The sequence below is a fragment of the Pleurodeles waltl genome, chromosome 10, assembly GCF_031143425.1.
Source record: "Pleurodeles waltl isolate 20211129_DDA chromosome 10, aPleWal1.hap1.20221129, whole genome shotgun sequence".
Lineage (NCBI taxonomy): Eukaryota > Metazoa > Chordata > Amphibia > Caudata > Salamandridae > Pleurodeles > Pleurodeles waltl.
In genome coordinates, this window is record NC_090449.1 from 132,659,639 (window position 1) to 132,672,636 (window position 12,998).

A 12,998-nucleotide genomic window follows, 5' to 3' on the forward strand; every position below is an offset into this window, starting at 1 on the left:
TTTGCTTTGCTAGAACCCTTATCCGTCTTACAAGTGGCTTTCCCTCCTTGGGTTCCACCTTCTTGAGATATTGCTGGGAACATCCTAACTCTGTCTAGTATTTCCCTTCTCCACATCCTGTGTTCACTATTCCATCTAGCCTCCTCTAGTGTCTTTTCTGCTTTCCTCATTCTCCTCTCAAATTTCTGTTGTCTTTGGCGTATGGCCACGAGCTCCCAAACTGCTAACGCCTCAAACTGTGCTGGCCTCAGAGGTGGCTTTTGCTCACTTAGCGCCTTTCGTAAATGCTCTAAAATCATTATATTGAACAATCCGTTCTCCGGAAACGCTAAATCCCCATCTTTCTCTGTCAATTTGCACCATTGCTTTAGCCAAAGACATGGCGTGACTCCCCTCTCCTCCATTACGGCATAAGCCGGTGTATCCTCTGGCGGTGTAGGCTTCCCCACACTCCCGGTAATGTACACATCTTCCCTCAAAGCACTTCGTAAAGCCTTGAAAAATTAAATTTTTCCGTCTTTTATTTCTTTGTGATCGAATCAGGAAGTGACTTTAATTCCCAGAACTCTCTTCACCTGCCTTCTCAACCAATTGCCTCTCACGGACGGCTGCCAATCCCTGCGTGGCCCTTTTTTACTGACCGACCTATCCCAGCATGGCTCCAATGACGTCACACTCACACACTGCGGCTGACAAAGCCTTGCGGCTTGTCTTCCTCACACTCAATTCACACAAAACTAATGCAATATATTGCGAGCACTAACAAAACTCAAATTTGCCGGTTTACTACAGGAAGGGTAACACAATCGCTTCAGAACTTCACAGAGATTTCACTTGAAGCCTCGGCCGCTAATCTCTCCTTCTCAGATCCCGCACTCGCAAGCAAAATTTGACCCACAAATCCTACTCTCGACTTGTCAATGGTTTGTCCTAGTGCACTTTAGAACTCGCCAAATCTCCATCGAAGTTTTCATTCACTCACATTGACTCAAACTTGACTCGTCAACCATGCCCGATTGACCTATTAAACCGCGCAAATTACAACATAAACCAAGTGTCTCATACACTTATCAATATACTCCGGAGTCTTAGACCGCGCAGGGTCTGTACAGCACCAACAACCACGTGGACAATTTTTTTTAGCACAAAGCGCCACATTCACATGAAGTTCGCCGACTTCCCTACTCTCATACTGCGGAGGAATCACTCAACTCCTACTAAACATCACCTGGCCTAAATTCTCACAAACCTCACAATTCACCTGCAATATGCATAAGCTGTGCAAGTGCAAACTCTACATCACACACTCTATCACTAGAACGCCGAGAACATACCCAACTCACTTCGGCAAGCGCCGAGATTCCGGGAAAGTAATTTGGGATTTAGGGGCACATCATCTTTTCAATTTGCATTATCTCAAAAAAATTTCAACAATGGTCCCTCGTCCTAGGTCCCCAAAGAGCCCAAACCGTCCTCTGCTACCAGAACTGATAACGGGTCCCGACCTAGGTAACTTACTCACTCTGGGACTCGTTTTAGGCCAATTAATCTTTTGACCCTGATTGGAGACTCCTAAGGACGAGATATCTATTCAGCATTTCAATAAATGGATCAGTAACCTCATCAATATTCACAATGACAAATCAATCAAACTAATCAATAACATTTCAATAAGCTTTAACACCCCATGACCTTTCAGCCATGAATAATCACACAAATCTAGTAAGATTTAAGATATTTATTCCCTATTTGTTACACTCTACTAACAAGTTTATTAGTCTCAATACCAGCAAACACATCAACAACGTTCTAACATGAAAACTTGAATAAGACTTTATCAAAGCAAAGATCATGAACATTAGGACAAAACACGACATTGGCATGAATCAACTTTAGCAGAGTATCATTAGCACGTTATTCAACAAAGCAGAGATCCAGTCATTTGTCTATTGGCATCCGTTTGGTGAATTCCTTACCTAACCTCCAAATAGCATCAGCATGTTGGGCTTCATGCAAAACAATTTAGTAACATGAATTTAGAAACATCTAACTATGGCCTCTATCAAAAGAGCAGTTGGTACCTAAAAAGAAAAGTCAAACGGACAATTACAATACATCATCATATAGTTACCCTCCGTAATGGGTCAGCATACAGAGTCAGTCTTCGTCCTCAGGACATCAGTCGATTCGCCTTCAGCCAGGACAAACATCAAAATCTCAGCAAGGTAGGGCAAAAGTCTCTTCCCTCATAAGAGAGGAGAAGTAAGTATCAAACAAGGCAAAGAAGTGAAGAGGGTTTGAAAAATCAAACAGCAAAGTCTTAAGGCAGAATATCAGAATAACAGCAAGAGTGTCCCTATAATGGCAAGAGTGTAATAGCTTGGAGGAGCTAATAATGGCCCATTTCTCCTTGTGACACGTCATTATATTAATCTTGTCAAACAAGTCTCTAATTTCCAATTGGGCAATATTTGGTGCATCGTTATCTCTGTCCAATAATCCATCACACACCTTACTAGAATTTCCACCTAAGACAGTTCTCATGTAGTTTATTGGCTCCTGCAATTGACGTCTTCAAAGGGTAGAATGTCAGGTACGGAAAAGTTACACTCGTCGCTCCAGTCAGTAGTTCCATTGTCTTCTCCTAGCTAGGCGACCTTGCACCTGTTGCGAATTACACTGTTGCATTCAGCAAGAATGTCTCCTTGAGCAAGTCAGTTCTCATGAGAAAGAATTTACTACGGTTCCACACACATTTCTAACTCCTGGAAAAGTACAGTTTCATGTCCTTCAGGAAGACAGCTCATTGCACGTTAGGAAAAAAAGATTTAATATGAGATCAGGCAGCTAGGCCCAGACCCTTGCTAACTAAGGCCTAGTGATTCATTTAGCAAAACCTTAATATATATCTATTAATGCCAATACAAAATCATACATTAGTACATTGTTAATTCATCATTAATCAGTTTCATTAATCATCGTATACATTGGTGGCCACTCCCCGTGGGCACATTCAAAACGCATACATTAATTTTCAGGTTAATACATTTTCTATGCAGCTTCATTATACATTATTTTGCAAGCATTTCATGTTAATACGAATTATAAAAGTTACACTCCAACACAGTCTTGCGGCTGAAAAATCGACACACCGCCTGCAGAATTGGGGAAGCACTTGTTTCACTGTGGTTGTATTATCACAGCGCATCTGGATTTTCCAGGATTTTGTCCCTAGGCGTCAATTTTTCATTGACCTCACACCGCAATAAGGAACTGAGGCTGCATGTTCAGAAATCAACACATTGTTGTTCCTGCGAAGAAAGAATCAATGCATCACCTCCCCTGCCAGGAAGGCACCGACCCATCATCTCAACTGTGGGTAAAGAATCAGCACATCAACTCCCCTGCGCAGTAAGGAACTGATGCATAGCTTTGTTTTTCTGGTGTCTAACCTCCCCTGTGGCCAGCGTCATCATTGTTTTGGACGCAGCCCAGTTACTTTGTGCTAGAAAGATAAATCCATTGATTGCTATTGATTAAGACTTGCTTAAAATTTTAAAAAGTGATTTCTTGTCTTTTGTATGCTGGATTTTTGTCATTTAGATCTTGTTTTACTTGGATAAATACTGCCTATTTTTCTAAACTGGTGTGGAGTCCTTTTGTAGGGTTTTCACTGTGTTACTGTGTGTACTCTACACACATGTCTATGAGGGAACCAGTAATTGTAGTACTACTCCAGCAGATTATAGACTTGTTTGACAAAGCATTGTATAAGCCGTTATTGTTACCAAATGTTGATTACAAGATTTATCCATTCTGAACAGAATGGTTTAATGCCATGCTGCAGAACTCCCTAAACCTTAGATGACAGAAAAGGCTTTTTACTCCCTAGGTTGTTCGTATACATATTTAGCTTAGGTAAAAGGGCCACCGTTACATACAAATCATGCAAAGTTGGATCTAGCTGCCGTATATAGACCCGGTGGCAAGACTATGAAAGTGGGCAGTATATTCGGGAGAATGGAAGGTGAAGAGGGGTATGAGAAAGGGATTACCCCTTTCACCCATCTGGTTTATGCTGGTCATAGAGCTCCTAGCGGAAAACTTCAGATGATATGGAATAGTGAGTGAAAAGATATAGGGGGTCATTCCGACCCCGGCGGGCGGCGGGCGCCGCCCACCAGGCGGAAACCGCCCAAAGACCGCACCGCGGTCAAATGACCGCGGGGGTCATTTCAACTTTCCTGCTGGGCCGGCGGGCGATCTCCAAAAGATCGCCTGCCGGCCCAGCGGGAAAGCCCCTGCAAAGAGGAAGCCGGCTCCGAATGGAGCCAGCGGATTTGCAGGGGTGCGACGGGTGCAGTGGCACCCGTCGCGATTTTCACTGTCTGCAAAGCAGACAGTGAAAATCTTTGTGGGGCCCTGTTAGGGGGCCCCTGCACTGCCCATGCTAGTGGCATGGGCAGTGCAGGGGCCCCCAGGGGCCCCACGACACCCGTTCCCGCCAGCCTTTTCCAGGCGGTGTAAACTGCCAGGAACAGGCTGGCGGGAAGGGGGTCAGAATCCCCATGGCAGCGCTGCAAGCAGCGCCGCCATGGAGGATTCCCTGGGCCAGGGGAAAACCGGCGGGAAAACAGGCATACAGCAATGAGATGTTTGAGCCCCTCAAATGCATGCACCTATGTCTTTCAGACGCCTGGTGGGACAGATTTACCACAAAGATAAAGATTTAATTGTGGGTAAAATCCCCAAAGCTGTGGTTCCAAGTATGGTATGTAATGTTAAGAAAATTGTACATTTTGTAAAGCACACTGTTACCCAGAAAAATGCACCTTGATGCTAGATTACAAAAAAATACCTGACAAGTCAGAGGGAGAGAGATATTTTTTTTTTAGTAGGCATTTGTAAAGTGCATGTTTACCCAACGGGCCTCCCATCGCTGACTGTTGTCCTTCACACAGTCAATAGCATGGGTATATCAATCAAAGGGGTGGGTTGTAAGGAGTTTCCTGAACTTAGTTTTTTGTTTGCTCAGTCTTAGTAGTGGTGGCAGGGAGGTCCAGAGTTTAGACAGAAGGTAAGCTTAAGGAGAAATAAAAAGCCATGTTTTCAGCTTTTTCTAAATTGGTGTAAGTTGGTTTTGAGGAGATATTTGGTGGGAGTTCGTTCATTATTTTTGGGAGACAGGTAGGAAAAGACGTTACCCCCACACCAACCACAATAAACACATAGTACAAACAGAAGTTTAGTGTTGTACAAGACTTCTGTGCAATTTTTTATGATGATCCCCCTGTCAATAATAGACATGATAGAACTGTGCATAATGATAATATTACTCAGGTTGCTATGTTTCTTTAATAATTTAGCAGTGGCTTTACCTTGGCCATTTTTTAAAGGTATGGACTCACTCTAGACAGCAAGGTGGAAATGTAGAAGTAGTAGGGTAGCACTCAACAAACTAAGACTCCTACAACTGAAGGGGGCTGGGAATCCTACTTATCCATAATACCATCTATCAGCATAACTCCACTTTGACGCAAAATGGGCTCCCCACTCTGACGAACCAAAAGTGGAATACTTAATGGTGGAAATAGTATTGGACATTCTATGGGGTGCAATATAAGGTGCAAGAACTGAAGGCTGGCAAATGCCTTAACTAGTGATAGTAGTAGTATGCTGCTGGAATAGTAACAGTATGTACAAGGAAGTTAAACTAATATACACCACAGAAATTCTGTTTAGATGTCTAAAACATTGGGCTGACATTGCTTTGAGTTTGCAGGCGGCATGCAGGAGAAATCATTGTTTGAAACAACTGGGGACATGTATTCTGAAGGTATGTTTAGGTGTTTGGGGTGTTGCAGAAAGGGTACATGATATCACTGGGGCAATTTTTGCCTTGGCACACTGATGCATGATGTCAAGGCCACAGGGCACAGTGTCACACAGTGTTGCCAACAGCCAAAATGTAACAAGCAAGACTGACATGGGGAACAGCAGGGCATAAGTAAAAAGTAGGGGGACTAACCAAGTTAGGTAGTATGAAAGTGACAAAATGGAGCATGACATCAGAGTGTATGACATCACAGCGTGTGACATCACATGTGGCATGGCAGATTGTGACATCACAGGAATTGGCATCACAACCCATGACCTCGCAGAGCACATTATGCGATTTAACAAAATAGTTTTCTCGTCAGGGTTGTGCCAATAAAGTGACGCAACTGAGACGCGGAATCTGGGCCTCAATTTATACATTTATGTTTTAAAAACTCTGCCACAATGAAATTGGCAACAAGAAGATATGTGTTTGTAAATCTGTTCTGCTTAATTTGTTGCAAAGTCTTCATTTTAAAAGATCTTATCAGGTTAAGGCACCTCCTGCAGAGATTTTTGTGTAGCCAGGAAATCTCAGGGAATAATATTAATGGTGAGATAACTCTGGAAGTTAACACATTTGCTGGAGATATCTCTGTTTTGTTTAGTCCCAGTTTTGAATCAAAGTAGCACAGAAGATTAATGTGTCTCCTGCAAAGCACATCATGCAACATGCGGTTTACAATCTTTATTGTATGTAGATAGGAAAGTGGGTTGATGCTTTTAACACAGCGATTCTTTTGTTACTTACAGTTCATAAATTGTAATCCTTCTAGTATAGCACAGTGAGCTGTGAAGGACATGTGACTCGTACAACTTGTAACCCTCACTGTCTTATGGAGCACATCGTGTACATTGATTTAGAACCCTATATGATTTATTGTTAATGAATAATGTGTATGTGTGATGTAAAGCTCTATGATACCCTGCATTAGGATGAGTTGTGCTATAAAAGAAATAAAACAAAATAGTGGCATTTAAATTGCTATTGTATAACTAGTGGGACCGACCAACACATCTGATATTCTTGTGCATGGATATCTCTTATATAAAGGAACTAAACAAAGACAAAACGCTTAAGTACTTGAGAATTAATAACAAGCTGTGTGCCTTTATTTCTCCTCCATTGCATTTGCATCTGAGTGTGAGGCTCTACATAGCTCCCTGCCTGGTTCCTGGAACAGAAGGAGGTTTGATGCAGTGCTTAATTTGTGCTTGCTGTTTCTGGTGTGGAGCATCAGCACTTATTTGTGAGGGCTGGCACTTATTTTCCAGCCTCAAGCATTTACTGTGAGCAAAAGACACATATGAAAAAGACTTAGGAAGAAAAAAAGGAAAAAGTGTCACAATGGGAGAAAGCAGAAGAATGCAAGAGTGAGCTGAAGGGGCATATAGCAGATTTAAATGGATTGAAGAGCCCCGAGATGGCTTCAGGATTACACTGCCTCAGTATTCTGTGTTTGCACATTTAATTGCAGCAGCTGCGTGATTAAGAAGAGGGCTTTGGGCACCGGCACGTTCTTGTTTACAAATTAAGCACTGGTTTGATGGCCCTTTAACTTTGGCCTTTGTTTTAGGCCCAGCTAGAATTTAAAATAACAAAGCCCCCTCACTCTCTGCACCTTGCTACTCGAACAAAAGCCAACATGCAGGCTCTGTTGAATGTGTGCAGGAGTCTGAAAATTATACCGGACAAGTTCAGCATATTTCAGTAGGTAACAACTTATTGCCAGAGTGGACAGGGTCCACCCTGTAAAAATAGTGGGTGACTTGCATCTACCCGTGTGTACCCCCAACTTCTGCCATGGAAAACAGGACATGGAATAGTGTTACATTTATAAGGCCAAATTATAGAGGCCTTGGACCAACCACTCATAGGGTTAAAGATACTTGAATAAGAAACTGAGTGATGATGACTGGGATAAAATGGTGGTGTACAATGTTTAGGTTTTTCAAGACACAGTTGCATCATAGTGGTTCAACCCAATTCCTTGCACAGGGATTGGCACACCCCTCAGTATTCACAGGATATTCTGAAGAGGTTCAGTTGACTGCCCCAGATGTGCTTTGCCCAATACAGACCACTATGTGTGGGGATGCCCTGCAATACATGAGGACTGCAGTCGCTGCTCTCGCTATTTAGAAGGGACAGGGTGGTGTGGTGGAGGAGCTTGAGGGGGGATGAAAAATTAATTTAAATAAAAAATAATTAACAAAAAAAACACTTACCTTACCGCCGTAAGCCACTCCACTTCTCCATCTCCTCGCTGCAGACACAGGCTCCCAGCCCACCCTCCGCCAATCCTGACGCTGCTTAGAGTAGAGTTAGGATTGGCTGAGAGCGCCCAGCCAGGGCACTCCCAGGCAGACTGGGAGCCTGTGCAGGCTGTCTCCAGCCCAGCAACTGTATTACTGGGTTGGAGAAAGCCCTGTGCACATGTGTGTTTGGCCAGCCCGAGACGGTCGGATACACACACATGCACTTTGAGAGAGAGTGCTGTGCACTCCCCCTCAGTGCATGTCACCCCTTGGTCCAGCCTCTTTTCCCCAAAAACAATTATAAACACAGTTTATGATCGTTTTTTGGGAAAAGATTTGCATCTGTTGCTGCTGGCGGCATGGTGACGTCCTTATAGAGGAGCCATCACTGGAGGACTCTCTGAGATAGCTCCAAAGATTAGCAAAGTTGTAGATACGCCTGTAACAGCGTCGCCTGAGACGTGCTTACTGGGAGTAATTCCCCATGGGGGAATAATGGGCGCTGTCTAAGTGAGGAATAGTTTTCCCCTTCTGTTACTGGAAAACGCAGATTAGCAATGGACTGGAAGTCAGCCGAGGCCCCTTTTATCAAGGTGTGGAGAGTGGCCAAGATAATTACTCAGTAGCCATGAGAACAATTCAACATGCACAGCTAGACTAGAGGCTTGGGGAGCCGAAGGAGAGGCTTGGATGAGAGACCCCCTATAAATGCGGTGAGTTTCCTCGTTTGCTTCTCTCGGCGAACGACAATTTCTGCAATAAGAAGTGGTGTACAAAGTAATGAACTGGAGGGGGCCTGACATAGGCTTCATATTTCTTGTGCTCACCGGCCATGCTTATACCTATTACAATCAGTAACACCAAAGTGATGATGGTACAATACACGCCAATGTGACAAATGTCATTTTAACTGTGCAATATAAAAGTGATTGGAACTATTTTGGGAAGATGTTTGTGATGTGGGGTTCTATCATCGAAAAATCCATTGTTTGAAAAAAGAATTTGTAATGTGTTGTTAGTATGGTACTGCACAAACACACCACATCATAAAATGGGCAGCTCAGATGCACAAATCGTAAGGCACTCCTTCAGAACATGGCATAACATAGAGCACCTTAACATGACATATTATTGCAAAGCATAACACAACATGACACAACACTCCATGAAATCACACTGCAGAGCACAGCATTACATAACAAAGCACAATCTTGTATACTGTAGCACAGCATGATACAACATATCACACCCCAACATAACAAAGCATAGCACTTCATGGCACACCCTAACGTAGCATAGAACAGCATTACAACATATCAAAATGTAACGCAGTATAGCTGTGCACAACACATCACAGCACAAAAACAAATAGCACAACAAACACAAAACAACTGAACAAAACATGGCTTTGAACAGCGCAATGTAACACATCATATCATAACATAACATAGCGCAGCACAGAACAACGTAACATATCCTAACACATCGAAGAATAGCATGTATGCTATCTCACTGTTTGTATCTCTTTCCTGTTGATCATCTTTCCACAGCTCTGACCGATAGCGAAATTATAGCCCAATCCAGGGTCTTCATATTGGCTGGCTACGAGACCATCAGTAGTACCCTTTCTTTCCTGTCCTACAACCTAGCGACCCATCCTGATGTTCAGCAGAAACTGCAACAGGAGATAGATACTCTCCTGCCAAACAAGGTGAGTCGAAGTCATCTGCCGAAGGAGGATGCTAAAGGGACTACTTTGAGGGACATCAGAGAAGAGCAAAGAGGATATCTGCTGGTGTTTGGAGGATATTAGATAATATTCTATTCCCATCCACCTTTAATTGATGGCCCAGTATCCTTCTTTGTTTTAAAATCTGCATAGGCAACTTTAGCCACGAGAATCTAAACAAATTTGTCATGCAGTGCTGGGTGCCATTGGTATCCTTCTGGGTGTAGAGTAGGTGTCATTTGCCTGGCCCTCTTTAGATCTCAAAAATATAGTTGAAGAAGGACCATGACAACAAATAGCCTGTCCATAGATGTGTACACGACTCCAGGCACCAATTAGCTATCGTAACAGGTTTAAAAAAGTTGCAAAGTACCCTTTATCTGTCCTTGGGCAAGACAAGAAAAGGGGTCATAATGAATCCATCTTAACTCCTGTACCACACCTCCAGGAACCAATAAGTAAATAGACATGGACATTTATCTCTCCACGTCCTCCTTTTAAACTGTTGTGGTTGCAGAAACACCCCTCTTGGGCCCTAGGTGGGATGGATGAGGAGTTTGGGGAAGAAACCAATACTTCCTACTATTGCACAAGACTGCCCCTGGCCAAGGTGGGTGTCCAAAAGAATCATCCCAGACCTTTGCTTGGGTTACAAAATAAAATAGAAAATGTCTACTTCTTGAGTGGGGCGGAGGGAGAGTTGAGGCAGAAACCTTCCTCCGGGCAAGGTTGGTAAGGTCAGGGTGGGCTTGTGAAAAGCGTAGCATCTTATAACTGCCTCAAAAAAACATGTATTAAGATTGGGAACTCTCTTTCTTACCCTTGGACAAAGCCGAATTGATAGATGCAGGTGCCAAGTAACCTCAGGCCAGCAATGACCTTGAAATGTCCCTGAAACATCTGTGATTCTAAGTTCAGGTTTGAATTTCGAAGTCCATAGATGATGTGTCCTTCGAGCTAAAGAGCTATGCAGTTTCTCAAAATCTCTGAATGGATTTTTTTATAATATCAAAAAACACCCATATGGCATCTGCCTCTGTCCTCATGTAAAAGTCTGGTTTTGATCTATCTAATACTTTCTACAGTCTCAGTTAAAACTTAAATATCTGAATCAAAATGGGAAAGAAGTGTGTTACGGACCTTCCACCACATTTTGTTTTCCTGCTTCAACAATGTTTTGTAACATTTCTGGTATCAACTAAAACGGAATTGCATCTTTTAAGCACTTTACTTCAGATTAACCAAATGGGGAAAAAGTAAGAACGAAAAAAAAAAAATCCTAAGGATTCAATTGTAAATTAACATTAGATTTTAACAGCTAAAGTCTAAAAATTTACAACTTCGAAATGGCCAAATTAAGGTTTCCACTAAAACCTAACTCTGTCTTTTATCTTCTGCCCTGACCACATTTATGACATCACCGTAATCATACAAAGAAAATGATTACTGTAGCACTTTCCCATCACTCCTTACAGATATTTGAGATGTGTGCAGATGTTAGGAAATGTAGTTTTATTTTGGAAAGAACAATTTTAAATATTTTACTCAATGTGTTTTTTTTGTGTTATAGTCTATTTTGTCACGTGTGCAGTAGTGCCAATGTATATGCAAACCAGAACACACGCTCCCAATATCAAGGTAATGAAATAGTTACAGCTCTACCAAAGTGGCATGTATATTTTTAATAAAATCAGGGAAACTGTTTCATGTCAGCAACCTTTTACATTTCAAAATCTGTTCTTGGTAACTTTTGGCCAAAAGCAGTAATGGACACCAACAGTCCAAGTAAAAGTAAGAATAACAGCCCCGAACCAACTTACAATGTTGGGACACTGAATGGATGCTTGACAGTAGTCCATGCGGCTAATTTATTTGAAATGCCTTAAGATGACTCCATTGACGTGGAGTGTGGCCTGACTGGCGATGGAGTAGGATGCAGGGCGTTCGTCCTGCAGGCTCTGTGAGCTCTTCAAAGCTATAAATAGCACCTTTTTAGACGCCCACTACTCCACAACCACCGCTCATTTACATTTCCTCATACCGGGGATCCTCCTGCTACTCCAGCCCCACTACCAACAACGACAACTGTCCTCAAACTCCTGACAGTGGACCCCTGGCCGCAGAAATGCCCTTCATTTAAGCTAGGGTTGGCGGCCTGCTTGTTATACTCGTGCTCACCTGAGGGCTGACTCTAACCTCTGAGTCCCTTCCTGCTTCACGGGCAAACTCTCACCCTGTGAGCACGGCTATCCTGTGACTGCTTGGAAAATTTAATAATATTAACAGAAGTGTATATAAATAAAGTGACTAAATGTACAATTGTTTTTTTTTATTTTATTTACTGTAAATGTAAAGGAATTTGAAATTGGAGGCTAAAAATTAAATTAGTATCTTCAGATTGATTCATGGGAGCAGTGCCAGTGCATGAAACAGAATGTAGTATGGAGGATGTGGGCTTCAATTGAATTTAGAATAGCTCCAACCTTGCTATTAACATCAATTTTTATTTTATTTTATTTATATTGTTTCCAAATTAAGTAAAATGTGTTATTTGTGTATGTGTTTGATGAATGCTTGTTTCTGTATTTTCTGTGTATTGTTTTGCATTATAAATCATCAACAATGTTTAGGCCGGGGTCCCTGGCTTCTAGTAATGACTCAGTGGGGGACGTGGATTCCAAAATTGAATCACTGAGGGTCCCTGGGTTCTAGTAATGATAAAGTGGGAGTTCACCGGAGTCAAAAGGCTGGGAAGCACTGTTTTAAATGATGTATTCACAGAGGCTGAGAATGCTATCGAAGACATTATGAGCTTGGGCAATGTTTCGGGCCCCAATAATATATGTAACCCATATAAAAAGGGCTATGTGCGAACTAAAGTAGGAGGAACATTCACATGCGCCCCTAAAGTATAGACTTCCAGGCCCAAGAGAAACTGAAGAGGGAAAGGTGAAAGAAAAGTCTGGGAGCATATCCTCTGAGTACACGAAAATCCAACTTCCTCTGCTTTACTCGACAATAGTACCTACAAATGCACAAACTGCGTGATGAGGTAAAAGGATTAAGTGGTAGGGAGAGCACCTACAAATAAAACCACATAACTGAGACAACAGAAAGAAGGTTTCCAAGAGTT

At 42.4% G+C, this 12,998-nt stretch overlaps 1 protein-coding gene across 1 annotated transcript in view; it reads left to right on the plus strand.

The window, feature by feature from the left end:
• The window catches only part of LOC138261215 (cytochrome P450 3A21-like), a 425,990-nt gene that overhangs the window by 352,158 nt on the left and 60,834 nt on the right, over positions 1-12,998 (plus strand). The window contains exon 10 of the mRNA XM_069209968.1: positions 9,687-9,847. Within this exon, the coding sequence (XP_069066069.1) occupies positions 9,687-9,847 (161 nt within the window). The remainder of the gene's footprint in view (positions 1-9,686; positions 9,848-12,998) is intronic.